Below are 25602 nucleotides of genomic sequence, written 5' to 3' on the forward strand. Positions count from 1 at the left end.
AGGGAGGAAAGAGGGGTGGTTTTGTTTTGGTCCAGTGGATAGCGAGAGGTAATGCGGGAGGAAGTTTGGTACGCCCGCCTCGTTTGTGGTGGGGTTGGGCCGTATGGAAATTTGAGATAAGCGAGGATGAAGTTGATCTATCGAGTCTGCGAGACTTGGAGTAGAGGTGACAAGGGCCGAGCTGGTGTCTAGTTGGTTGCCCTCCGCAGTGGCTTGAATATAAGCAGTCAAGGAGGGTAAGAATGATGTAAAAACCTGTTTGTGGTTTGAGCAATGCTCACCAGGTCATTTAGCACAGGAGTGTCCAATCGCGAGCAGGCCGAAATCCAATTCCATTCCTGGTTCGTAAGATGCAACTCTATCACGCTAGCAGACCAACAAAATCCTAACCAAGAGCACCAACCGCTCAGATACCTTTATCCATCCAAGATAGTCCAAGTCCAAGCCCGAGTCCAGCACGCAGGGCGATGCAATATGTACAAAGGAAATAATAATCATCACGGCTGCATTCCGAGCAGACTCATCTGCCGCTTCATCGGACTGCTTGATCCGGTGTCGCCGTCTTCGCTCGGGCCGAGGCCGCTATCGGTGCCATTGTACCCGGCATCGGTGTCAATGTCCCATTCTTCTTCCTCGTTTTCCTCATCCGCGGCGTCCATAGAGCCATCGCCGCTATGCCAGCTCTTCTGGACGGCGCCGCGGGTGTTCCAGCGGAGGGCCCGCTGAATGCTCTGGAACCACTCGCCGTTGTTGGCGACAACGGTTGGGAACGGGTATTGACTGGCCTCGACGGTGACATAGTCACCCTGGCGGAGTTCGACGCGGCCTTTGCCGTCAAATGAACAGTAAGCCGTCGACCGGGACCCTGCCGGGACAGCTATGCGAAGGAGGAGAGAATCGGAGAGAACCATGGGACGGAAGGATAGAGTATGAGGACAGATTGGTGTAAGGAGAATGCCAGGGATAGAGGGGTGGATGAGAGAGCCGCCAGCGGACAGTGAGTATGCGGTGGAGCCTGCAAATGTTAGTCGTTGATGTCAGCATGGGCTGAAATGCTTACCTGTTGGAGTGGAGAAAATGCAGCCGTCCGCTTGCACAACGGTGAGTAGATCGTTGTCTGCGTATAGCTCAAGGTTCGACACGTATGGTGACGGCCCTCGGTCTATGACTAGCTCATTGAGCACTTCAAACTGCTCGCCTTCTTCAACCGCGTCGACGTCCGCACCCTTACTCCGGTCCTTCCGGAACACTGTGCAGGTAAATCGCATCCGAAGGTTGACTCTCATGCCGATATCCCCCATGACTGCATTCAAGTGAGATTTGTAGTTTTCGAACTCAAAGTTCGTCAGAAATCCGAGGCTCCCCAGAGAGAAACAGAGGACAGGCGGTACGATACGTTGAAACAGCCAGGATGTGAAAAGCACAGTGCCGTCTCCGCCCAATGTAAGTACGAGGTCGAACTTCTCTGGAGACGTCCAACAGAGGTCCGGGGTCCAGTAGCGGACCATGTGCTCGTACGCCGAATTCTTTTGAATCAGACCCTGGGCGTCGAATCGCTTTGAATGTCGTAGCTTGGCATCCACGTACACATTCACGCCGAGGTCCCTTCCATACCGCGGAGTGGATAGAAGCCACTCTGTCAGTTCCCGGGTCAAGTGCACTAAGCTATTATCACGCGCTTTGGTAACGATCATGACATTTCTGACCGCACGCTTGATCGGTCGTCGCTGAAGTTGCTTGGAAACCTCCCGGACTCCAGTCGCCGTCTGCAGAAGACGAGAATGCGACAGCCACTCGTCGTCCGTTATCTCCTCCAGCACCTTCTGCAGATTCACCGCATCGTCGAACCGCTTATGGAAGAAACATGGCGATTGCATGATCAGACGGGTAGAAGGAATGTTATCGGCGAGCTGCAAATTTGAGAGAGCGGCAGAAAGCTTCCGCGATGACGATGTGTGTGGACGGCGTTCTGTCTCTTCCGAGCTGGAGGGAGAGGTCGGACTTTGAAGACCAAAGGACGCCGCCAGCGGCATGTTGGAATTCGGGTTATTGCAGGATGGTCGCGAAGCGAGCGCTTTTATAATCGTCTGTCGGGGTATCAGGTCGCAAGAGAAAGCTTTCCGACTATGCCGGGGCACCGAGGACGCAGCGCGGAATGGGAAAGTAGACTGCGTGGACGAGGGCACCTGGTCTTCTCGCCCGCGCACAGGGTTCGTCAATGCGGCGCTTGGAGTAGGGCTAGTGAACTCAACAGAGGAGGCCCTGCGGCCGACTTCGTTCATGGGTTGTGAAGGGTCTATGTGTAAGGCATAGTCGCGTAACAGCGAATCTCCGATGGTCTGCGACGTTGAGGGGGATGGGTCTGATAATGGTGGGGCTGCGGAGTCGGCCCTTGGTGTAGGTGAGCGCGGCGGTTCGGAGAGGCCATGGGAATTTATAGAATCATTGCGAAAGCTCGGAGAAGCCATGGAAGGATGAGTAAATGCTGTATAAGCCCGAAAAGGGTCGACGTGGTCGAGATAGTCGAGGTGTAAGACGGCTGGCTGATGACGGAGGCTGACACGAAGAAGAAAATAGCGGCACGCAAGCCGAGTTCGGACGTAACGGATGTAGGCCGGAGTTCAGTGGTGCGAAGGATAAGCTGACCAGAGCTTAGTGGACGATAAAACAAGAAACCAGAGGGATTGAGCGAGGTGGAAGATTTAAGAAGCTTGAGAATCCGTCCCCCACATGGAAAAGGGCCGAACGGTGCGCTACCTACCCGTAAGTACCAGCACGGCGCCTCCGCGAGAAGGACCACGACATCAGCTTGGTCGCTACATGATGTGTACAAAGTAAACTATTATTTAAACGCAGATCGAGTGAAGGAATATGACAATAACTCCGAGGGATTGATTCGAGAAATCGGTAGTATTGTTCTCGAGGACTCAAAGGCGATTCTTTACTCCGCCCGATCTACTAGCGGCGATGATTTGTCCTAATCCAAGATGATACCCCTTCCACATGCGTTTTCCAGGTTGAACATTCCAGTATCAAATCCCTTGGAATGCAGTCGCTCTCATTTCTGATCAGATATGTTTCCAGCACCAGGTGGCCCGAATGATAGGCTCGGCCTCTTCGGGTGCTTAAGATATGCGCATCCAAGATACATCCCACGTCAGCCACTATCGCGCTTTGATAGCGACGCTATTGTCCCCCGCATTCCAACCAGGTAATTCATGTCCCCAACTCGATTGTGCCACCAATCTGCGTTTAGAGTGACGAGTTGCCTGCTGATAGGCTGCGCGAGCTCCAATCATAAGGATGGGAGACCCTCGTGGTTGTACCTGCCCCTCAGGCATGTGAAGTTAGATCGTACAAGGATATCGCACGTAGGCTAGTATGGATCTGGCATACAACCTGGCAGCCGCTATCATGGTGCCATTGCGGGGGTTGCTTGCCGTCGTAGGTTGTGCATCAATCAAGCCGCGTCGATTTTCCAGGCGTAGTCGCGATGGATATGATCTTCAACGGTATCGCGTACTATGCCATCGAGTGGTTGGCCCTCTGTGGTCTCGGCCATGGCCACGTCGCCGTCAGAACCAAAAGTGGAACTTCCATGGCAAATAGCCAGAGCGCGCTCATAAACATCGTCCCAGGTATCAAAAGTAAATGTGCCTTCGCTTTCGTTGAGCAACAAGTGCCCTTTCGATGTAAATGCTAGCACGTGGAGAGAGGTGGCAGTCGTCACCTCCTTGGCGGATGGCTCGCGAGTGATTTCGCCGGCGGAGTTGACGGCAAGAACGGTAGCAGACAGTGTGACGGACAATGGAACGGAAGCCGAAAGGAGCGCTAGGGTCGCAGTGTGGAGGAGGGCAGGGAGCAACGGTAGATACTATTACCAAGCATTAGTTAGCCATTGCGCTTGTTGTGATATGTTTGTTGTCCTACCGATCCTCCTCTGCCAACGCTCTCTCCGCCAACTATAGCCAATGTGATAACAACCCCTCGTCTTGGGTATCCTTTTTCGCGGCCCAGAATCACTCGGCCCAACGCGGTTCTGAGAATGCCCTCCACATATCGCTCGCCAACTCCGCCAGGAGCGGTGCCCGGTTTCACGAAGACCTCAATGGTGGCCTCTTCTGGCTTCAGGGCATCACGACGCCCAGGGAGCTCGATGGGGGCATTTACCGATCCTAGGATGTTTGATCCAGTCGAGGGACACTTATATGAAGCTGAGCCATCGGCGCGGTCGAGCGGGTGAAGAACAGCAATCGGTCCACCCATGGCGTAGCTTATTCGGGGTATGTAGTAGGTTCGTTCGTGTTTGCGGGAGTTACGCTCTAAGGCGAGTAAAGAGCTACGGCACGGTGTAGTAACGGTGCTGGGTTGAAGCTGCAGCTTGAAATTTTGATTGAACCCAGCGAGTGCGGGGCTTCAGCTGATTGGTTGAAACTTCATGCCTGAGGCTGCACAACTGTGGCCTGAAAATCTCACGGCCAGTTGGAGCTGCGGAACAACGTCAACTTTCTCTACTCTCCGAAGGATTTGGAGATGCTCGGTGCTACATCAGATGACCACAATGCCTTATCTTGGATGTCTGAAAATAGATGATTGCTTTGGCAGCACAGTCTAGGAGCCGGCTTTCCTTTCCAGCAAATTCGCCGCGTACAACTCCAAAACACGGACAAGACATGGCATGAGTTGAGAAGCTCAAACTCTCACCAACCTCCACAGTACCAGTCCATCCATCCGGCTTTCTTACCGACTGACTCTGTAACCATGCTGTTCGGCATTGCCGGGGTTCAATAGGCAACACGGGGTCGTTAAAGACGAATCATGATGTAAAGAGGTGAGACCGCACTATGCGACCAATCGAATGGTTAAAGTTTGCATTGTCCTTCAATGGGACAGCTGGGCGTAATTGTTACGAGACCCTCTGATGGAAGAAAGTTGGTGGTTATGACTCCATGCCTGTCGAATACCGTGGTCTAGGCAGAAAGGGAACCCAGCCCGGGTTATTTGCAGCACCTGTTAGTTTGTGATGCAATTCGCTAGGCGAATCTGAATAATGAATCGGCGACTTTGAAAGATCTTCCAGATGCCGAGATCTGGTGAGGCGAAGCAGCCAGAATAATGCAGCGTGGGCGTCTTGGCTGCCAAATTTGTATTCGAGTCTGTCTGTCTGTCTGTTGAATTGGTACCTACGGAGTAGACAGTGATAGAGGAGAGAGGGACTGATTCTCAGCCACGCACATGCGACTGTGGCTCCTCAGTATGCTTCAGAAATAACCCGAAACAATGACAGCATCGAACCGTGGCAGAATGCAGAGCCAAGAGTGGTTGCGACTGCGAGAGCAGCATAGGCTCACGTGCCCCTCGTGCCTTCAACGCCGGCTCCATCGTCTCACTCTCCAAGCCTCCTCACTGGTTGCCCTCTTGGGATTCTGTTGTGGCCACGACTGATCCCTAAGGCATAGTCTCCGCTAAACGGTTCCCCCGGACTGGCCCACGTCCAATCTGCCGTCAATATCCAAGCCCTTAGCGGCTTGACTTGTGGTCGAAATGTATGGTGATTCAGACGGTGATGCAACCGGCCAAGATAACGTTCCAGAATCTACAAATATTGAAGCACGTATCGTGAATGGCGCAGCCGTGGCTACCCCTCATGCCATGATTCTTGGTCGCATCCATCCCCGCCCTAGGCAAATCCCCTGTCAAGCTATATAAGGTGCGTCCGGAGTATCCCCGTCCTGACTGGCTCCGTCGCTAATCCCCCCTCTTTGTTCGCTCAGCCCTACTTGTAGTCACCTCGAGACCATCTCCGGGCGCCCTCGTCGCATCTCCTTCGGTCTACCCCAACTCCAATTGAATGGGCATTGAAACAGCTCCACTTGATGTCGAGGAATCGACGGAGCCTCCTATATGTGCTTACTCCCAAGAGCACAATTCACCAGACCATAATCGCCCCGGAGATGTAAAAGACGCGCACGACATCGAGAAGGCTGCAGGACCACCAGACGAGACTCCCCCTACAGCCCACCACTCTGAACATGATCTACCGAACCCAACAGACCATGCTCACATCATCACCCCCTCTAGCCTCTCGGCAATTCTCGATGTCGATCTTCAGTATGTTTATCCTTCTTGGGCTATATGCATGCGCTGACCATGTAGACATGGGCTCTCCAACGAGGAGGCCTCTTCTCGTCTTGCACGAGATGGTCCCAATAGAGTTAGGGAGATGGAAGGACTATCCGCATGGAAGATCCTCCTGAGGCAAGTTTCCAACAGTTTAACTTTAGTATGATCTCGCCAATGTCAAAGTCAGCCGCCTTGCGGTGCAGAAACCACCATTAACTGTGGCTAGATTCTCGTCATCGTCATGGGAGTGTCCTTTGGGATCCATGATTATATTGAAGGGGGCGTGGTTACCGCCGTCATCCTCCTCAATATCATCGTAGGGTAAGCATTTCTATTCCTACTACGGCTTGGTCTAACTTTGGTAGCTTCGTGCAAGACTACCGTGCAGAAAAAGATATTCTCTCACTACAGCGATTGTCTGCCCCAATATGTAAGGTACTGCGGGATGGCAGGGTTACCTCTGTAAAGGCGGAATCACTTGTGGTCGGGGATATCGTGCAACTCGCAGTCGGGGACATTGTTCCAGCAGATTTGAGGTTGTTCGAAGGCATGAACGCCTCCATGGACGAAGCGCTGTTGACAGGAGAATCTTTACCCGTAGCAAAGACTCCACACCTGACCCTAACTTCGCGTGATATGCCGATTGGCGATAGGACCAACATGGCCTACTCTGGTTGTAGCACAACCCAGGGCCGAGCGACTGGCGTGGTCACTGCCATTGGAATGAACACGGAAGTGGGGAAGATCGCTCAGTTACTTCAGGATAGAGCTGAACACGATGACGCGAACTTATATGTCCGCATGTTCCGCCGTTTAGTTGCTACCGTAAAGAGCATCCTCGGTCTTGTCGGGACGCCCCTGCAGGTAAAGCTGAGCAAGTTCGCTTTGCTCCTCTTTGCACTAGCCATCCTTCTAGCCATCATTGTCTTCTCCGTGAACAAATGGGACATCCAAGGCGAGGTCCTCATCTACGGGATCTGCGTCGCGGTCGCTGTTGTGCCCGAGTCGCTGATCGCAGTGCTCACTATTACAGTCGCGGTTGGCACCAAGGCAATGGCCAGAGGCAATGTGATTGTTCGGAAACTGCAATGTCTCGAAGCGGTGGGTGGAGTGACCAACATCTGCTCGGACAAAACAGGTACTCTGACCCAGGGCAAGATGGTCGCACGTACTGCCTGGATCCCAGGGACCGGCATCTTGACCGTGCACCAGACCACTAACCCGTTTGACCCGACAAGTGGGTTGATCCAACTTGACGGTCGTGATATCCACCCCAGAGTCGTCCAAGACGATTCGGCGAATACCTTTACTACAGCACTCTCGTTGTGCAATCTATCGACAGTGCACAACGCCAAATCTGCTTCATCAGAAGACGTACCCGCTCAGGTGGCTGAGGGTGGGTGGGTTGCTGTTGGCGAGCCCACCGAGGTTGCTCTGCGGGTGTTCTCTATGCGGTTCGGGTATGAGAAGCCAGACGTTGTCCGAAACAGAGGTCTTCAGCTCCACACGGAATATCCTTTTGACTCCTCCGTCAAGAAGATGACGGTTGTCTACACCAACCAACAAGCCGGGCTCAATGAAGTGTACTCGAAAGGTGCTCCAGAGGCGCTCATCCCTAGCCTTGATGTGATAGATGAGGAGAAAGACCTGATTCAAGAGACCGCCGATAGAATGGCCGGAGAAGGCCTCCGCGTGCTTTGTATCGCGTACAAAAAGACTCCTGTCAATGATACATTACATATATCAGAGCGCAATATGGCAGAATCTAACCTGAGATTCGCCGGTCTGATTGGGCTATACGATCCCCCTCGCCTTGAAACAGCAGCCGCCGTCCGCAAGTGCCAGATGGCCGGGATTACAGTCCATATGCTCACAGGCGACCACATCCGAACCGCCACGGCGATTGCATCGGAAGTGGGTATTCTAGACCCTATCGTGGATGCAAAGTCGAGTCGTCTGGTCATGGCAGCAAAGGAATTCGACCGATTGTCCGATGCTGATATTGACGCAATCGAACAGCTGCCGTTGGTCATTGCGCGATGCAGTCCCACTACCAAAGTACGCATGGTCGAAGCGATGCATCGCCGGGGTGCCTTTTGCGTCATGACTGGTGACGGCGTCAACGATTCGCCTGCGTTGAAGCGTGCTGATGTGGGCATTGCCATGGGCAAGAACGGTAGCGACGTCGCGAAAGAGGCGGCTGATATGGTTTTGACCGACGACAACTTTGCGTCCATCGTAAAAGCCGTCGAAGAAGGGCGACGGCTCTTTGACAATATTCAAAAGGTACTTGGCTCCTTCCTGGAAATATGGATCCGGCTAACTCGACTAGTTCCTGATGCACTTGTTGATATCCAACATCGCGCAGGTCATTCTTTTACTAATTGCTCTCGCCTTCAAGGATGAGGCCGGGAACTCCATCTTTCCTCTGTCGCCGCTGGAGATTCTCTGGGCCAACTTGGTGACTTCCTCATTCCTCGCTCTAGGACTTGGTCTGGAGGAAGCTCAGCCTGATATCATGTATCGCCCGCCGCACGACCTGAAGATCGGCGTCTTCACGCGCGAGCTTATCACCGACAAGATGGTGTACGGTACTTTCATGGGTTGCCTCTGTCTGGTGTCGTTTGTAAGTGTGATTTACGGCGCCGGCTCAGGCACTGCCAGCATGGGAGATGACTGCAACGAGGGGTGGAACAGTAGTTGCGGCACCGTGTTTGAAGCCCGAGCCACAACCTACGCCACTCTTACCTACTTACTACTTGTCACAGCATGGGAGGTGAAGCACTTCTCACGATCTCTTTTCAACCTCGACCCAGACCGATATCCGGGCAAGTTTTCGATCTTCCACTCCATCTGGCGAAACCAGTTTCTCTTCTGGGCTGTCGTTGCAGGATTCGTGATCGCCTTCCCCGTCATCTACCTCCCCGAGGTGAACCGCGTCGTTTTCAAGCATCAAGGCATCAGCTGGCACTGGGGAATCGTCTTTGGCTGCGTGGTGGTTTACCTGGCGTTGGTGGAGAGCTGGAAGGCAATCAAGCGCCGATTTGGAATTGGAACAGGGAAGAACGCGACGTTGACTATGGACGACGCCGAAATGAGAGCCGGGCTGCGAAGCCTGACACCCATCTCGATGAGCGCGAACGCCAGTGTCGATGCTAGCTTCATTGCCAGCGTGACGGAGAAGAAGTAGCGGAGAAGTAGCGGAGATGGAAGTGACTTCCGGCATGCTCAACCATGCAGTCTGAAATTGCTATGACGGACTGCTTCAACGCAGTTCCAGCTATTGTTTGGCTTTGTTCTGTCTTTGTCCTTGTTGATTCTCAAACCGACCATGTCCGCTCTTTATGTACATCGCGCTAGTACCTACCAAATTGAGCCCGTGCCTTATGCTATTGGCCTCGTACTGCGCAGGTGATCAGAAACCTAGTCTAGGCAGTAGACGTTCCGGCCCCCGAGCATTGTTTACTCTCCGATAAAGCACGACCTCCATCCAGTCATGCCGCGTCAAGCCGTCAGCCCTGCAAGGAGACCAGCCATGAGTCCACCTGACCTCGTTGATACCAATTGGCATGCGCTACAAATCCACCCGCCCCATCCCCGCATTTGCACCGCAATCATCTTGGCTCCAGCACAGCGATGAAACCGAAACTCAAAGTCCTCTGCCTCCACGGCCGCGGAACAAGCGGTGTCATCTTCAAGTCTCAGACCGGTCTGTGCTATCCCCGCCATTCTTCTGCCCACCAAATATCTAACTGAGACACCCAACTAACAGCCCGCACAACTAGCCTCCATCCGCTCCCGCCTCACAGACCTCAACCTCTCCTTCGACTTCGTGGACGGCCCGTACCCCGCCGCCCCAGCACCAGGAATCGACCTCTTCTACACACCACCCTACTACACATTCTATCCAGAAAGCGCCCAGCCCACAACCATCGAGACGATCCGCTCAACGCAGAAATGGCTAGCGGGTATTATTGCGGAACGAGGACCATACGATCTCGTCATGACATTCTCGCAGGGTGCCAGCGTCGTAGCAGAGACGCTATTAATGCATGAGTATGACTACGCCCAGTCCCAGCAAGACTCCTTAGATGGGGAAAGCAACAGCCCGCCCTTCAAAGCAGCAATCTTCATCTGCGGCGGCGCACCGCTCACCCTAATGTCCCACATCGGGTACACCATCCCCGAGATCACGAAAGCACGAGACCTTGCGAGCCGCGCTACGCTGGCGCAGATGGCTAGTTCCGAGGCGATTCTCTCAAAGGGCTCCGCGCGGTGGTCCGCAAATTCACACTTGCCAAACCTAGACATGAACCCAGGCCTCGGCCTCGGCCACAGCCTCTTCAACTTAAACCCCTACCCTTCACCCACCAGCGACATGGACGACAACAACATCAACACGCTGCAGCTGACATTCAACAAGGAAGACGAGATCCGCCGCGAGATCTCCGGTCCGCATGCGTACCCGAGTCCTAGTCCTACCGCCGATACCAACCAAGCCCTGACCGCCGGTCTTCCGCGCCGATCCAGCGACGGGAATGGAAATGGGAATGTGAAGATCACCATCCCGACCGTGCACATCTACGGCGAGCGTGACCCGCGCTATATTGCGGGGATCCAGCTCAGCGAGGTGTGCGAGAAGAGCAGTCGCAAGGTGTATAATCATGGCGGGGGGCATGAGATACCGCGCTTTGAGGCGGTTAGCGGGGCGATGGCGGATCTGGTGAGGTGGGCTGTTAGGGCTGCGGAGAGACGGCGTGAGACTGAGGACTGGTACGGCTGATTAATTGTGGCTGCGCGGTTGGTAATGTGTTGGTTAAGTTAATTTTGGATAGGTAATAGTAATGTTGGTCGGGAATGTACTGAAGTACCCAAAGAGAACATAGGTGTCCGTCTGTAGTTCCTCGATTCGGGTTCCGGCTTCCATGAAGCTATTCGGGACGGGAGCTTGTCCGTAGAACTCAACACCACAGACCGGTTTGGAATCGGCCTGGAGAACCAATAATAAATGAAACATAAAATGATCATGTACCGGCATTATTACGCCGATCATTGGTAGGTAAAACAGCAATGTCAAAGCCCGTACGATCGGCAATCGGTCTTTGACGGCAATTGAGGGCAACGCCGAAGTATATACGGAAGCCCTAACAGACTCATCCCCATCCATCGCGCTGCATCTCCTTCTCTTCACAGCTTCCTCCCGTTCTCTCTAAAAGCCCATCCAAAATGTCCACCACAAAACCCACAATCCTCCACCTCGGCGACCCCATAAAATACAACCCAGACCTCTACACCACATTCAGCACCCACTTCACCGTCCTCCGCCCCCCAACCCCCGAACGCACGCGCGAATCATTCAAGACCGCCCTGCGCGAAAACCGCTATGGCTCGTTCACCGCAATCCTCCGCCCCTTCTGGAACACCGGCGGCGAAATGGGCAAGTGGGACAAAGAGCTCATCGACCTGCTCCCGAAATCAGTGAGGATCTTTGCCTCTGCGGGGGCTGGCTTCGACTGGGTTGATACGGGGTATCTTGCTGAGAAGGGTACGCCGCTCCGTCCTCGCCCTTCTTCCAAACAGAACAGGACTATGTGGTTAATGTGATATGGACAGGGATAATATACTGCAACGGCGCCGCGGCATCCTCGGAATCCGTAGCAGACATGGCCCTCTTCCTGATCCTGGCCAGCTTCCGGAACCTCGCCTGGAGCCACAACGCCGCGATCTCGCAGAACCCACGGGCGTTCCTGGACGCACATCAGAATAGTCCCCTCACGGCACGGAACCCGCGCGGCCACACGCTCGGCATCATCGGCCTCGGACAAATCGGGCTCACAATCGCGAAGAAAGTCCACGCCGCCTTTGGAATGAAGATCCTATACCACGACATCGTGCGCAAACCCACCGAGGTCGAGAGAAGCATTGATGGCACGTTCTACGCGACACTCGACGACATGCTGGCTGAGTCCGACTGCGTCGTTGTCGCGACGCCCTTCGCGGGCGAGACGTTGCTAACCCGCGAGGTCTTCGGGAAGTTTAAGAGGGGGTCGCGGTTCGTGAATATTGCTAGGGGGTCGCTGGTTGATGAGGAGGCGGTGCTGGGGGCTCTGGAGGATGGGACGCTGGTGGGCGTGGGGATGGATGTGCACGCCGACGAGCCAAATGTGCATCCGCGGCTGGCGCGCCATCCGAGGGTTATGATGATGAGCCATAATGCGGGGGGCACGGTGGATACGCACATTGGGTTTGAGAGGCTGGCGATGGAGAATATCCTGGCGTTTTTCAGGGAGGGGAGGGCGCTGACGCCTGTTAATGCGCATTTGGTTAGGAGTAGGAGTGTGCTGTAGTAGATGGAAGAAGGGTATATTGCATGGATATGAACAGTCATGTCAAGGGACAGATCGTGGGGCTAATAGATAATATATACGCCAACATGGCTACCAGCAAAAAGCCTCGCCGTGTAGACTTACCGTCTTCCCCCCTTCTGGGCTTCTCGTACGGCCTGCCAAACGTCGTCCGTGACACACCCATTCCCGCATAAACTCACTGCCATCACTGCCATAGCATCCATTTGCGTCTCCATCTCGCGCCCGATGACAGCTCCGAAGCACGGCCGTCCGAAACCAACGCCGACGAGGACACCTGACGGCGCGCTGAAGGCCCAAAGCCTCTCGCCATCGCCCGCACTGGACTCACTCTAGCGAGTCAACTATGCCGTCATCCAAGCTGGTTTCAAGGCCATTGTCTGCCGGAAAAGTCACGAGCGCTCGGGGGGCATCGAAGCAATGCTGTTGACCAATGTTTGGTTGAGCATGACCTGCAACCGTAAATAATTGACGGTGGAAGAATGCGCGTGGATATCGGGCCAGGTGAACGGACATCTTAGCGATGACTAGAACGTATATTGAGTGACAAACAACCAAAATGTGGTACCTAGACGCTGTCAGTAAGCTGAACCAGTCATTCAGGCTGAGAGAAAAGCTAGATCTAGATCGGGGTGCGGTGCCTTGGATGCAAGCATGGTGGGTGGAACACCAGCGCTGGAAGCGGAAGTTGGCCAGTTCGCCCTCAGGTCGCAGGCCCTGACCCCTGAGCGCTACTTTCGTCACTCACCAGACATGGCTCCGTATTGATGCTCCCTTTAATGATCGCCGATGGCGTGTATAGAACGCGGTTGGGTTGGGTCTGGGAAAAAGTCAGGATAGAACGGGAGAAGCTCTGATACAAGGCCCGTTTGGCGAGCAAACGTCACCAGCTTGAATAACATCACCGCGTCGCCATGTTGTTTGGCGATGTCTAAACTGTTTATTCTAATCTTGAGGTAGTATTGGCCGAAAGAAACAGACTGGTATTGATGAGCGAAGATATCGCTTTTCGTCCCTAACGCCTTCCGATTACCCATCCAGGCTCCTATAACCAGGTATATCTACAGCCAATATAAATTCCATCAAGAATACATTATTGGATATACAAACTATGTCCGCTCCATCCCTGTCTCGGTGGATTTTGCCCGTGTTGGTTGGTCTTTTTGAGCATGCCGAGACTCGCTTGACTTGATACTAGTCGTTGACTTGGTGTCACGATGAGCTTCGGCAGGTGGAGTGATATGTTCTCTCGATGACCGAGACTTGTTCTTTTGCTTGTCTTTGCGATGGCTCGCCTTCAATCTCTGTTGATGAAGACGGGCGTAATCCGCAACGTCGACCCCAGCCCCGCGGCATAAAGAAGTACATTCCTCTTCGATAACCTGGACAAGGTCTGAGGTGAAGCCGTAGAAGGTTGGGTTGTACGCATTGCGAGCCCAGTACATGAGTTCTGACGCGACACGTCCGATAAGCGGTACCGGCTCCGGGGCACCTTTCTTGAACGTAGCCGGTTCATCTGCCTCATCTTCGGCATCATCGGATGAGTCTCCAAGCGAGTCCTTGAGCATGGGCGACGACGGCCGCGACGAATCCGAAGACGACAAATAGCCGGTATCCGAAGCAAGAACATGAAGTAGATGGTACACAGCAGAGAAGCCGAGAAGTGTCAGGTCGACCGGATCTAGCGGCAGCTGATCAAACCAAGTCACGGCTTTCTCCATCGTGAACGACTCGGGCAGCGAAGTTTCGTGGCGAGATCGCGCGGTAAAGATAGCGGCGATCATAGCGCAGCGAACTGCGATAGAAATCTCCTCGCGGACAGACACCGGCAGTGAGGAGTCCAGGAAGTTGAACGTCGAGTTCTGTGTACTCTTGGACTTTTCCTTGGGCAGCGCGGCAAGGACGGCTCCGATGTTCTCGACCCGGTCTTGCTCGAAGAACACCGCCATCATTACAAGCGCGCGAGTATGAGCGGCGGAAGGCTGCGGTGCCACGTCGAGAGCAAGCTGAATCTTCGCCTTAAACAGGTCACGGCTCTTCTTTGCATCCGGACCGCGTGCACTCGCCTCGAAATACCTGAGAAGTGCTCGCTGTAAAAGGTGAGACGACCACCACGCCGCAAGAGCATCCAGGGAGGATTGAATCGCTGGATCCTCTTCAACTACATCCAAGAAGGCGTCATCACCATCGGATCCTTCTTGCGTAGGATCGTTCCATGTCAAATTGGCCGCCCTTTGAATTATGCTGTCGATCATGACATCTTCGCATTCGCATTTCAGCAGCGCCTTGAGATGCGACGGAAGGGCATCCTCGTGGTCTTTGGGTAATGCCGCATTCTTCTTCCGTGCCAGGTCCCATTGATACTTGGCAAGTGAGCGGGCAACATCGTTGGAGACTTGATAGCTCCATTGACCGGGAACCCCAACTCTCCATAGGAGGATGCGGCAGTGAAGCGCCTTGAGCATCATTCTCATCGGGCTACGCGGTAAAGTCCCAGCAGCGAAGATCGTAAGTACGAGTCTGCTCTTGCTGATCTCGGCATCGCCGCCAGAGAGTTGCGCATCAATCGCAATGTCCCACGTCTTGACCCGGCCCTTCTCATCTTCTGCTGTGATGCCAGTAATCGAGGAATAAAGCTTCCATCCAAGAAGACATCGTAGAACATATTCAAAACACCGTGAAGTCACGACATACCATTCGTGAAAAAACCGATGCCTTGGCACCCCGACTCGTTGAATACTGGTCAGCCAGGCTTGGCGTCGGAAATTCGACGAAGACAGCATGACATTCGTCGTGGACACCTTGGAAGAGCTTTGGTGTCCGGGTCCGGAATTGAAGAGATAGACGAACACAATGAAAGCAGAGCCAACAACTAGAACGGCCAAGAAAAGGAAGTGTAGGATAGCTTTGGCGTGCCACGACGACCAGAAGCTCCGGCCCATTGTCTCATATAGGACGGGTGGAACCTCAACATTCCTGAAGTAGTTGAACGGCAGAGCCAGCAAGCCTTTGGCCGTCGAGTCAGTCTCCTTCTCTTTACCCAAGCCCTCAAAAACCATAAGCCCGGCAAGAGTGCCAAGTACGTATTTGTTCGGATAATATGACCGCCGGCGACCATTTCCAGATTGGGCAGACCCGCTGCTTGAACTGGGATACTGCATATATGACTGTGACCAGAGATTGTCCTTCGGCTGCTCGCTGCGCATGCGTTTGAAGGAGTCCGGCATTTGAATCATGCCTGCCGCTGGACGAGAAGACGAGGGCGAGGGTTCAATCGGGCTGTCTTCCGGATTCGAAAAGATACTGGGAGACGAGCTTCCTCCGGACTCTGTGGAGACGGTGTAATTGCTAGGCGATGATACAGAGGCTGCCGAAGTTAAGGATTGATCAGCCGCTTTTTCCAGCTCGCGAAGTCTGATCTTCAAGGCCGTATTTTCATCCTCAAGGCGCTTGTTGCGGATTTCCAAATGCTTGATATAGTCAGTAGCCTTTGAGAGAATAGAAGCCTTGTTAAGTTTGTTTGCTGGTGTGACGCCTTCATCCTCATCGTCAGCAAGACCTCCGCTGCCCTTGGATGCTCGCAGACTGGGAACACTATCCCGTAACTCGGCTATCTTTTCGTTTAGATTCGCACGATATCGCTTTTCGATGACGTTATGCGCTCGTTTCTTGGACGGCACCTTCTTCACTTCCTGCACCACGCCACTGCCAGCGGACCCGTCGTCGTCACTACCAGATTTACGCTTCTGTCCAGCGACTGTCGAGAGAGGAGATCCGGATACGACGGAGTTTGCGGTAAAAGTATCCATACCATCCTGGAAAAAGTTCGGTGTCGGAAGAACACCGCTACTGTCTTGCGTTGGGAAAGCGTCGAAAGAGATGTTCGTACAGTCGAGGGGAACGTCGGGAGAAAAGTCCCCGGTTGGAAAGAGGTCGATACCCTGCTTCCCATCGGAGAACGGCGGCGATGTGAGAGATGGCGACAACGGCAAGTTCTTGGAGTCCGGGAAAGCCTGCTCATCCCATCTCATCCACTCATTCCAATCTTGACCAGCATCATCGGAGCCGGAATCGCCCTGTGAGCTCTTCCTACCCCTCGAGTGAGCGGGCGAGAAGAGCTGAAAGTCGGTGCCTATACTAGGGGCTTCCATCTGCATATATCGTGAACGTTGTGACCATGGACCGTGACCCGGTTATCGTGGTCGTATATCGGTTCGTATCATAAACCCGCGCGGGGTTCTCGCGTTGTCGGTTGAAATCAGCAACAAAGTAGGTGATGGCATCGACGTCAAGACATACAACGATATGAAAAGCAAGTTGTGAAAACAGGGTCGAGCCGCGACGTCGCCACCTTAAGTTCGAAGATTGATTGTCGATCAGCCACCCAAGCCGACGCGCTAAGGGGCCTAAAGCGCTGCAGTGTGGAGAATGATAATCGGACCGACAACGGAGGCGAGGGAGTCGAATTGAGTCACTTGTGACGTTGAGCAGGATATGAATACCGCAACTAACTGAAGCGGCTGTCGATGACAAGGATGACTGAGATGTTGCAGAAGGTGGCTAGGTTCCTGCCTAGGGAGGGAAGATCTTATCAAAGCGTTGGGAGTTCGGTTGAGCACCGCCTGGTAATGTGGTTCTAGGCACCGTGGTTCCTCCTTCACATGGAAGGATATTATAGGAGGCTCTCGTTCCACTTGACAGGGCTGCGTTCCTGGCGCTTGCTTCGCTCTTTGGTCTTACCAAACTTCTCACAGGATGATGGATTTGACTTGCCAAAGGCGTCCGTGAGTGTCAACAATTGGTTATCTCGTCCATGCTCGGGAGACAGTTGCCACAGACTCGGGAGGGTGCCTGGCAGTGGCATCGCCAACCACCATCGAAAACTGGTGCTTGGGAGCCAATGGAAGGGCTGCGGCGGGCGTCGTATGATCGCGGGAATCTGCGCTTCCGGCACGGCCACCGGCTCTTGACAGCGGGCTGATTATCAGCTACCGCCTGGCAGAATTATTTCATGCATAAATGACAAACTGGTATTTTATGTATAGTTCATGCTGCTTGCATAACTCAATCAAAGGGTCACTTCAAGCTCCGCGATTCCCGCCATCACATCCCTCACCACCTTCTTCGCGCCCTCAGCGGGCTCTTCATACGGCGTCCGGGGCTTCAACTTCTCTTCGGCATTCTCAATGCCTGCAAGCTTGGCCGAGTAAATCGCAGTCGCGTATTTTGTTGACGCAATGCCGCTCTTACAGGGGCTCTCCGCCAAAGCGGCCTTCTTGTGCAACTCCATTGCCTCAGCTACTTTCCCGGATGTATAAAGCTCATAAACCTTCGATGCGGTGCGCGGGAAGACATTCGCGAAAGCCGCAATACATCCTGCCGAGCCAACACTCAGCCCACCAATCAAGAAATCCGATTGTCCACCGTACACGGCGAATTCAGATGCAGGGAATGTTGCCGCGAGACGGGTGATCTTTCCAACAGACGCGCAAGTCAGCTTTACGCCAACAACATTCGAGACGCCGTTGGAGCTCGACTTCGCTGATTCCTGCACGATATGCGTTATCGTCTCGGAATCGATGTCGACGCCGTTGCAGACGCCGGGGAAGTTGTAGATCACGACAGGGAGGGGGCTCTGACGGGCGACGTCGGCGAAGAAGCGCTTGATAACGTTTGTGGTCGTTGCTTTGCCGAAGTACGCGGGTGGTAGGACAAGGAGGTAGTTTGCGCCGGCCGCGGCCGCATCTGCTGCTAGCTCTAGCACTTGCTTTGTCGAGTGGGCGCCTACACCGGCCATTAGAGGGAAGTCAGGGCCGACGGCCTCGCGGGCTGCGGCGATCAGCTGCGCCCGCTCTTCTCGTGTGAGGAGGAAGGCCTCGGAGTTTGTTCCAAGAATGACGAGGCCAGCAAGGCCGGTCTTGGATAGGTAGGTGTAGTACTTCTTCTGCGCTTCCAGATCGATTGTATCTGTTGCATGGTCGAAGAATGTCACTGCCGGACACCACACCCCCGCTTTGGGGACATGGGGCTGCGCGTTGACTGCGGGATAATGAGAACCCATTGTTGCTGATGTCTGCTGCAAGGTGAGTTGGGGGTATCAAGGAATCAACGACTGGGCCGTCTGAGAAGCAAAATCGTCTAGTTGGCACACTCCATTGCCTCTCCATCGATTTTATACTTCTACAAACATCGCAATGTGGGGTAGTACATAAGGATAAATATCCGACTCGGCCTGTGGCCGTGAAGTTGGGGTAGGCTGCCCGCGGCTTATCACTTTACGGAGGACATATCCGAAATCACGGCGAACTTCCGAGGTCGCTTGTATATACGCCTTGTATCTACTTAAGGTGGATCTTTTATTCCCATCTGTTCTGGTATTTATGCAGAAAGTGTAAACTAGGGACATGCGGGGCGATGAACCGAAAGAAAGTTTGTTGAAAGCTAACATCAGTGGTATGTAATTCCTCACAAGATTTATCAATGCTGTTTGTAATGTTAGCAGCGTGGCCTTCACCAAACACAAGCGGCGTACCGTGATATCTTCCCACTTCTCCCACCCTCGTCCGCGCACTTGGGCCAGTTCTTCCATGGTATATTGCTTGCCGGTCGTGAAATACCCGGCGTTGATCTTTGCGTCGATTTCGACTCGCGAGTCGTCGGGAATCATGTCTTCGGGAATGGGTATGCGCTCGATGATCTTGATGCCTGACTCAACGATGGCATCGTGTTTCATGTTGGACATTGATAGCATTCGGTCGATCTTCTTGATTCCCAGCCAATGCAGAATGTCGGGCATGAGAGCTTGGAAACGCATCTATATATTGTTCAGCATGTAGGTCCTCCTGTATACAATCGCCCTGTTGGCACTTACATCTCGTACTCCTGCGATGTTCTCTGTCCGGGTGAAGTATTTGTCGGCAGTATCGCCGCCACGTTTGCGGGCGTTGTAGACCAAGTACTTGGTCACTTCTCCCAAAGCGCGACCCTCCTTTCGGAAATAAATCACCACCCCGCTGCCACCGTTCTGTGCCTCGCGGATGGCCTCGCGAATTCCGAACGCCAGGTAGGGCCGACACGTGCAGATGTCCGATTGGAACACATCACTACCGTTACACTCGTCGTGGATCCGTAAAGCAAGCTTGACATTCTCATCAGCTACCCGCTCCGGGGGCCCGAAAATATAGACGGTCAGCCCGCCAATTGGAGGAAGGAAGATCTTCAAGTCCGGCCTCGTTATGAGTTCTGGGTAACTACCGCCTGTGTGCTCGAAGAGTGTCCGACGGAGAGTAGGCTCGTCGACTCCAAACCGTTCAGCAACCCCGGGGAGATACCATACCGGCTCAACGGCGACCTTCGTCACACGAACCTCACCAGTGGAATCTACCACGATAGAACCATCGACGTCCAGGTGTCCATCACGAACCGCCTCCGCGATCTCCGCCAGCTTCATATTAGCACGAGTTATAGCCATCGTAGGCCGAATATCCCAGCCAGCGCTAATCTTATCCCCAAAGTACTTGACCACATCGTGACCGTAGGGGTCCATGGACACGATCTTTGTCTTGTCAGCCCAGGACTTTTGCCAGGGGAAATCGAAGGTGGGTTCCGTATTGACGAAATTGGGGCGGAACTCGGGATCCAGGTCTCCCGCTGCAATAGCCAGCGCATTGTAGATACTATAGCTTCCACCATGGGCACCCATTGCATTGCGACGCTTGAGGAAGGCTCCGCTACGGGAGACGACGACAGGGCCGCGGGACTTCGCGTCTGGAGCGCCCCATTCGAGAGGAACAGGATCGATACCACTTTGGCCAGGATACGTTGTTAACTATATAGTTAGCAGTGACTTCGGTTCCCTCCTAGGAGTGCGGATTCACTTACAATGATGTGCTTACTGTACCTCGAGGCCGAAGGGGACTGAACGGCAGTTGTTTCCGCATCCTTGGGTTGGACGGTTGTCTCTTCTTGAGCCATGCTGACGAGACTTAACAGCTGAATCTCTGGTATTGATCTTGAAGGGACAAAGGAGTTGGAAAAGACAAGAGAGAGAAGAGAGAAAGACAAGGAGTGAGAAAGCTGGGAAGGCCCGGGGCACCCTGCATGTGACTTGGCTTGGGTTCTCCGCACCTTATCTGCTAAGCTGCCTTACCTACGTCGTACATACTTTCCTCCTTTGCGCTATACAGTCCAAATGCTACGTTGGAGACTCAAACCCCGTTCTAGCTTGATCTAACTCCTCGTTCAATTCACGTTAGTAATGATCAGTCTAGGAAATGTCCATGATTCCCACCAGTTGCTATCAGTTGCTTATCAGAGCTTCCCCTCATCGGCCGCCCCCGATCAGCGCTATCAGTGTCGATAGTCTACTATCAGCGCCGAAGATAACGCCTCTGGCCTGACTACAGAGTAGGCTTAGCGCTCTGGTACCTGGTATCCCGCGAAGCCACAGGATGATCTACCGTAGCGTGTTCGGCTCTCGCCATTTTGCTCTCGAGTCCTTGTACTACAGTTCGGTCTTCCCTCCGTATCGATAAGATGGGAGCCGATAAGATACAATCGCAGAGCGAAGAAGCCCGAGTTAACAGCACACTCAGGCACCGATGACTGAGATGTAAGGATGAACATGTCCTGTATATGCATTATTAGCTTCTCGAGTATGTATAGATTTATAATTTGCAGGGCTTCCCCGGGTCCAGCGATCTGTGCTAACAAAAGTACTAGTGCTGACGCATTCGGGCTGTGCCCAGCAAGAATGGCATGCAAGCGCCCGAAACAAACACCAAGCCTTCCGCCATTGGCGATCAGCGACCAGATTCAAAGTTTCCTTCGAAGTCGCTTCTCCATGAACTTGACTCTCACCTAGTATCATCTCAGATCAACAATCTCCGATCGCATGCTTTGACCATGGCGGGCAAGGTAGACGATAAGTATGTCTTGCGATGGCTGCCGGATACCTCCAATCTGTCCTTAATCGCTTATCTACTAACTACCTTTGTTCGCTCCACCAGGTTTATTGGGCTTTCTTTGGCCCTGTTGTCCTCCATAGCTATTGGTTGGTCTCCTCCCGTGCACAATTTATACTCTGAACCGTGCCCTAATAATTGTGGTAGGTTCGAGCTATGTCGTCACAAAAAAGGTACGCCTTTGATCAGACCTCGTATTCTTCAGGTTTGCGGGAGCTAAATCTGACATGAGTAAACAAGGGCCTTATGCAAGCAGCAGAGAAACATGGCTTTACCGGAGATGGATTTGAATACATATGGAGCCCGGTGTGGTGGTGCGGGACAATCATGTGTACGGTTGATACATCTAACCTAGCCAGCATCGACAGACTGACAGGATATTGCGCAGTGGTCTCTGGGGAACTGATGAATACCGCAGCCTACGCATTCGCCCCGGCAGTGCTGGTTACGCCGCTAGGGGCTTTGAGCGTACTCATCGGGTGAGTCGCCAGAGAACCTTTGATCACTTGCGCCACGCTGATAACATCTTCGAGCTCCTTAATGGGCGCATACTTTCTCAAGGAGGATATTAAAGTCCTGGGAAAACTCGGATGCGCCACCTGTTTATTGGGATCAGTATTACTGGTCCTCCATGCACCAGGCGACAAGGATATTCAAACCATCGACGAAATCCTGCACTTAGCTATTCAACCATGTCGGCAACCCATTCTTCGCCCTCTTTCTGCAGAGCATACTAACAACTATGTAGTCTTCATTATCTACTGCATTTGCGTCGCAGTCTTCGCCGGCTATATGATACTCAAAGTCGCCCCGGTACAAGGCCGGACAAATCCATTAGTCTACATCTCGATCTGCTCCTCCGTTGGCTCCGTCTCTGTCATGTCCGTCAAGGCCTTCGGAATTGCAGTAAAGCTCACCGCAGGCGGAGACAACCAATTCACCCATGCATCGACATATGTCTTCGCCTTGGCCTTGGTCGTCACCACGCTGACGCAGATGAACTACCTGAACAAAGCAATGAGCGAGTTCCCCGCGTCGCTGTAAGTTTTTCTTCTTGCTTGCATCGGCCTTCCGAGCCCCCAAGACATGATCTCCCATGCTCACACTGTTCCAGTGTAAACGCAATGTACTACGTCGGCTTCACGACATGCACGCTCTCCGCCTCGATCATTTTCTACCAAGGCCTCAACACCAGCGACTGGACCAGCATCACCTCGATGATGTGCGGGTTCCTCCTAAACTTCACCGGGATCTCGCTGTTGACCCTATCCAAGACCGCTTCCTCATGTGTATCGCCCAAAGGTTCAGTGCGCGAGGTGGGCATGCGGTCGCTAGACCTCTCCCACAGTAGGGGCCGATACGACCACGTCCGCACGAGTAGTTTGGAAATCGAGCATGCGCGTCCGCGGCGGCTTTCGGGACCTGGGATGGACGATTGATATAAGTTGCTGATTAGGGCGATGCTGTTTATTTGCTTTATTAGGTTTTCTATAGGAGGAGCTGCATTTCGGGTTTGCTGGTTACATATATGTTTGGTTGTAGATAGACCGTCTGTCTTCCACGTTGGACAGCAATGTGGACCTAAAATAATGCTCGACTTTTTATATTCCTGGCTTTCCCCCAACCGACACTCCGTGTAATTTATGCGGGATGTAACAAGGCTTATTGATTAGGTGGTTCATGTATCCCGAGACATTTAGGGATCGAGTCGTCTTTGTCTCAATTTGTCAAAGTGATCAAAAGTTAGGGCTGATGTGCCCATAAGGGACCCACCATTAAGCACGCTACTTAGGTGTAAAAACTATACAACTACAGCGAGAGAAAGCATGATGTGTAAGTGAACTGGTATCTCTAGATTTTCCTTTACCTCGATAACGTCAAGAAAAGAGTCATTAATCTTCACACATAAGCCTCGAAAACCACGCATTAAGCCTCGGACGACCGCCTCCATAAGTTCAAAGGTCTTCCTGCCCCAAGCCTAGCAAGCAAAAACAAGAAACACGAAGCGCTGAGCGTAGCTCAATTGGATTCGACAGATTGGACGAGAGACTCATCCCGCAGACGCAACGCAACGCAACGCAACTCGCTCATCGGAAACCAGCCTGAGCGCGGGAGTTCTTGATCGTCTTTTTGATGATGTCCTCGACCTCGTCCCAGTCCTTCGTGTCGATACGCTGGATATCCGTGTTGAAGTATCTCTGGATCTGGTTAAGCAATTCCCACTCCTCTCGGTTTGCGACGAAGGAGATCGAGACACCGACGCGGCCGAATCGTCCGGTACGACCGATACGGTGGAGATAAGTCTGAAAGTCGGCCTGGCGGGGGCCGCGGTTGGGGCCTTCCTGGTGAATCTCGGGGACGTCCTAGGAAGAAATTAGCGACCAGACCACGGAATATGGTGATAGATAGAGACGTACGTAGTTGATGACCATGGACACTGTGGAGACATCAATACCACGAGCGAGGACGTTGGTTGTGATGAGGACCTTGGCGTGACCGGCACGGAACTGGTCAATAATCTCGTCACGCTGGGAGCCCTGGATACCACCGGTCAAAGAGGCAACAGTGTGGCCCTCAGCGACCATTCGGCTCTCGATCTCAGCGGCAGATTGACGTGTCTGCGGCGGTTAGCGGCGCTCGTATGACTGACAGGTAATAACTGACCCTAACGAAAATAATAGAGGATCCGACGGTAAGCAACCCATAGAGTTGCACAAGCGTCCTATACTTATCTTCATCGCTAGAGCAGTCGAGGTACATTTGCTTGATGCCTTCCACGGTCAATTCCTCATGCTGCAGGGTGAGTTCGTTGGCCGAAGGCGCAAATTTTGAAGCATATTGGTGCACGTGGGCAGGGAAAGTGGCCGAGAAAAGAACGACTTGGATGTCTTTGGGTAAAAAGCTGTGCATAATTAGTAGGGCCCTAAGGACGAAAAGTTAGAAACTCACCCTTTTACTCGCATACACTGGTCACCCAATCCTTGCTGGTCGAGCATGTTATCTGCCTCATCCAAGACAATGACCTTGAGTCTTAAGGCCACCAAAATGCGCTTCCTGATCATCTCCATGACAGTTCCAGGTGTACCCACGACAACCGAGGCCTCCAGACGAGTCGGTCGCGCGTTAAGTTCAGCCGGAATAGCGGTACCAATCTTGAGCCCGTCCAGGAACTGTCCCATAACTTGAACAACACCGACGATCTGACGGGCCAATTCTCGCGTTGGCGCCAGAATCAACGCCTGGGGCGTGTTCTGGGCTTGCTCGGTAGTCAAGTCCAAACGGCTGAGGATGTTCAGGACGAAAGCAGCAGTTTTTCCAGTTCCGGACTGGGATTGACCGATTAAGTTCTTAGGAGGGTTGCCCATCAGTAGAGGTAGAGCACGTTCTTGGATCTTGGAGGGCTTGCGGAAGTTCATAGCGGACAATCCCTGAAGGATGCGCGGGTCTCTATGTAAGAAAGCATGCGTTAGATCAGACCCAGGCGATATGAGTACGGCGCAACACGACTTACAGTCCAAGGTCCTCGAATTTCTTCACTGAGTAGAGGGGGTTGTTGGGGTCGGCTTGAAGATCGCTGAGCTTAACCTCGACGTTGTACTCCGGCTCCGCAAGGTCTGAGCCACGCTGGTGAGGTGTAGCACCGTCGGTCTGGCCATTGTCCGTGACAGGTTCTGTGGTCTCTATTGGTAGTGATTATTAGCAAGTGTTGAATGCGGAGGGACTAGAAACGGAGTGATCAAATCGAGCGGGATCGAGTCGGCACGCGTACCTGCCGGGTTCGAGATGCGGTCGGCCAGAGAGCCGCCGGTTGGAGCATCAGAGGCCATGGTTGTGAGATGTAAATGAGGAAGAAAGACAGAGGAGTCAAAGGTATCGGCGGGGATGAGGAGGGCGCTTTGGCGGGGTTGAAGGCGGATTAACACGGTGGACAGCGAGATAAAGGAGAGTACACCGCCTCAGTAAAGAACAGAGTGCAAGCTGTAAGAATAAGCGAGTAATTGGTCCAGCTCACAACTAGCGCAGTGAAAAGGAATCGTGACAATGAGATGTTGCAAGCAGTGACAAAAAACAGACCAGGCCTTGACCTCAATATGCCAAGACACCAGTCCTGATTGGGCGCGACAGCGCAGCTTCAGAAGCGGCAGGCGGTG

At 53.2% G+C, this 25602-nt stretch overlaps 10 protein-coding genes across 10 annotated transcripts; 4 read left to right on the plus strand and 6 right to left on the minus strand.

Moving 5' to 3' along the window:
* Window positions 1-497: 497 nt before the first annotated feature.
* Window positions 498-2468, minus strand: DSM5745_07067 (putative NAD+ kinase Utr1; the record flags this gene model as incomplete). The annotated part of the gene is made up of 2 exons (XM_026749083.1): window positions 498-1015; window positions 1061-2468. 2 exons carry the CDS (start codon window positions 2466-2468, stop codon window positions 498-500), a joined length of 1926 nt encoding a protein of 641 aa, XP_026602173.1.
* Window positions 2469-3460: 992 nt separating this feature from the next.
* Window positions 3461-4266, minus strand: DSM5745_07068 (putative exosome complex subunit Rrp46; the record flags this gene model as incomplete). The annotated part of the gene is made up of 2 exons (XM_026749084.1): window positions 3461-3874; window positions 3931-4266. 2 exons carry the CDS (start codon window positions 4264-4266, stop codon window positions 3461-3463), a joined length of 750 nt encoding a protein of 249 aa, XP_026602174.1.
* Window positions 4267-5851: 1585 nt separating this feature from the next.
* On the plus strand, window positions 5852-9313 carry DSM5745_07069 (putative potassium/sodium P-type ATPase; the record flags this gene model as incomplete). Its single annotated transcript, XM_026749085.1, has 5 exons — window positions 5852-6111; window positions 6157-6283; window positions 6350-6444; window positions 6489-8409; window positions 8456-9313. The coding sequence occupies 5 exons, from the start codon at window positions 5852-5854 to the stop codon at window positions 9311-9313; spliced, it is 3261 nt and encodes a 1086-aa protein (XP_026602175.1).
* A 446-nt stretch (window positions 9314-9759) lies between these two features.
* Window positions 9760-10906, plus strand: DSM5745_07070 (putative EF-hand calcium-binding domain protein; the record flags this gene model as incomplete). Its single annotated transcript, XM_026749086.1, has 2 exons — window positions 9760-9832; window positions 9909-10906. 2 exons carry the CDS (start codon window positions 9760-9762, stop codon window positions 10904-10906), a joined length of 1071 nt encoding a protein of 356 aa, XP_026602176.1.
* Window positions 10907-11349: 443 nt separating this feature from the next.
* DSM5745_07071 (D-mandelate dehydrogenase-like dehydrogenase) lies at window positions 11350-12470 on the plus strand (the record flags this gene model as incomplete). Its single annotated transcript, XM_026749087.1, has 2 exons — window positions 11350-11668; window positions 11737-12470. 2 exons carry the CDS (start codon window positions 11350-11352, stop codon window positions 12468-12470), a joined length of 1053 nt encoding a protein of 350 aa, XP_026602177.1.
* Window positions 12471-13597: 1127 nt separating this feature from the next.
* DSM5745_07072 (basic helix-loop-helix domain-containing protein) lies at window positions 13598-16639 on the minus strand (the record flags this gene model as incomplete). Its single annotated transcript, XM_026749088.1, has 1 exon — window positions 13598-16639. One exon carries the CDS (start codon window positions 16637-16639, stop codon window positions 13598-13600), a length of 3042 nt encoding a protein of 1013 aa, XP_026602178.1.
* A 917-nt stretch (window positions 16640-17556) lies between these two features.
* DSM5745_07073 (dihydrodipicolinate synthase family protein) lies at window positions 17557-18549 on the minus strand (the record flags this gene model as incomplete). Its single annotated transcript, XM_026749089.1, has 1 exon — window positions 17557-18549. The coding sequence occupies one exon, from the start codon at window positions 18547-18549 to the stop codon at window positions 17557-17559; it is 993 nt and encodes a 330-aa protein (XP_026602179.1).
* Window positions 18550-18965: 416 nt separating this feature from the next.
* Window positions 18966-20462, minus strand: DSM5745_07074 (putative GTP cyclohydrolase II; the record flags this gene model as incomplete). Its single annotated transcript, XM_026749090.1, has 4 exons — window positions 18966-18971; window positions 19021-19302; window positions 19360-20316; window positions 20370-20462. The coding sequence occupies 4 exons, from the start codon at window positions 20460-20462 to the stop codon at window positions 18966-18968; spliced, it is 1338 nt and encodes a 445-aa protein (XP_026602180.1).
* A 1316-nt stretch (window positions 20463-21778) lies between these two features.
* DSM5745_07075 (uncharacterized protein) lies at window positions 21779-22890 on the plus strand (the record flags this gene model as incomplete). Its single annotated transcript, XM_026749091.1, has 4 exons — window positions 21779-21782; window positions 21840-21930; window positions 21985-22491; window positions 22566-22890. The coding sequence occupies 4 exons, from the start codon at window positions 21779-21781 to the stop codon at window positions 22888-22890; spliced, it is 927 nt and encodes a 308-aa protein (XP_026602181.1).
* A 648-nt stretch (window positions 22891-23538) lies between these two features.
* dbp5 (ATP-dependent RNA helicase DBP5) lies at window positions 23539-25278 on the minus strand (the record flags this gene model as incomplete). Its single annotated transcript, XM_026749092.1, has 6 exons — window positions 23539-23814; window positions 23869-24069; window positions 24116-24353; window positions 24401-24898; window positions 24963-25131; window positions 25221-25278. The coding sequence occupies 6 exons, from the start codon at window positions 25276-25278 to the stop codon at window positions 23539-23541; spliced, it is 1440 nt and encodes a 479-aa protein (XP_026602182.1).
* Between the last annotated feature and the right edge of the window lie 324 nt (window positions 25279-25602).

The sequence above is a fragment of the Aspergillus mulundensis genome (genome assembly GCF_003369625.1).
Source record: "Aspergillus mulundensis strain DSM 5745 chromosome Unknown scaffold_7, whole genome shotgun sequence".
In the NCBI taxonomy this organism is placed as follows: Eukaryota; Fungi; Ascomycota; class Eurotiomycetes; order Eurotiales; family Aspergillaceae; genus Aspergillus; species Aspergillus mulundensis.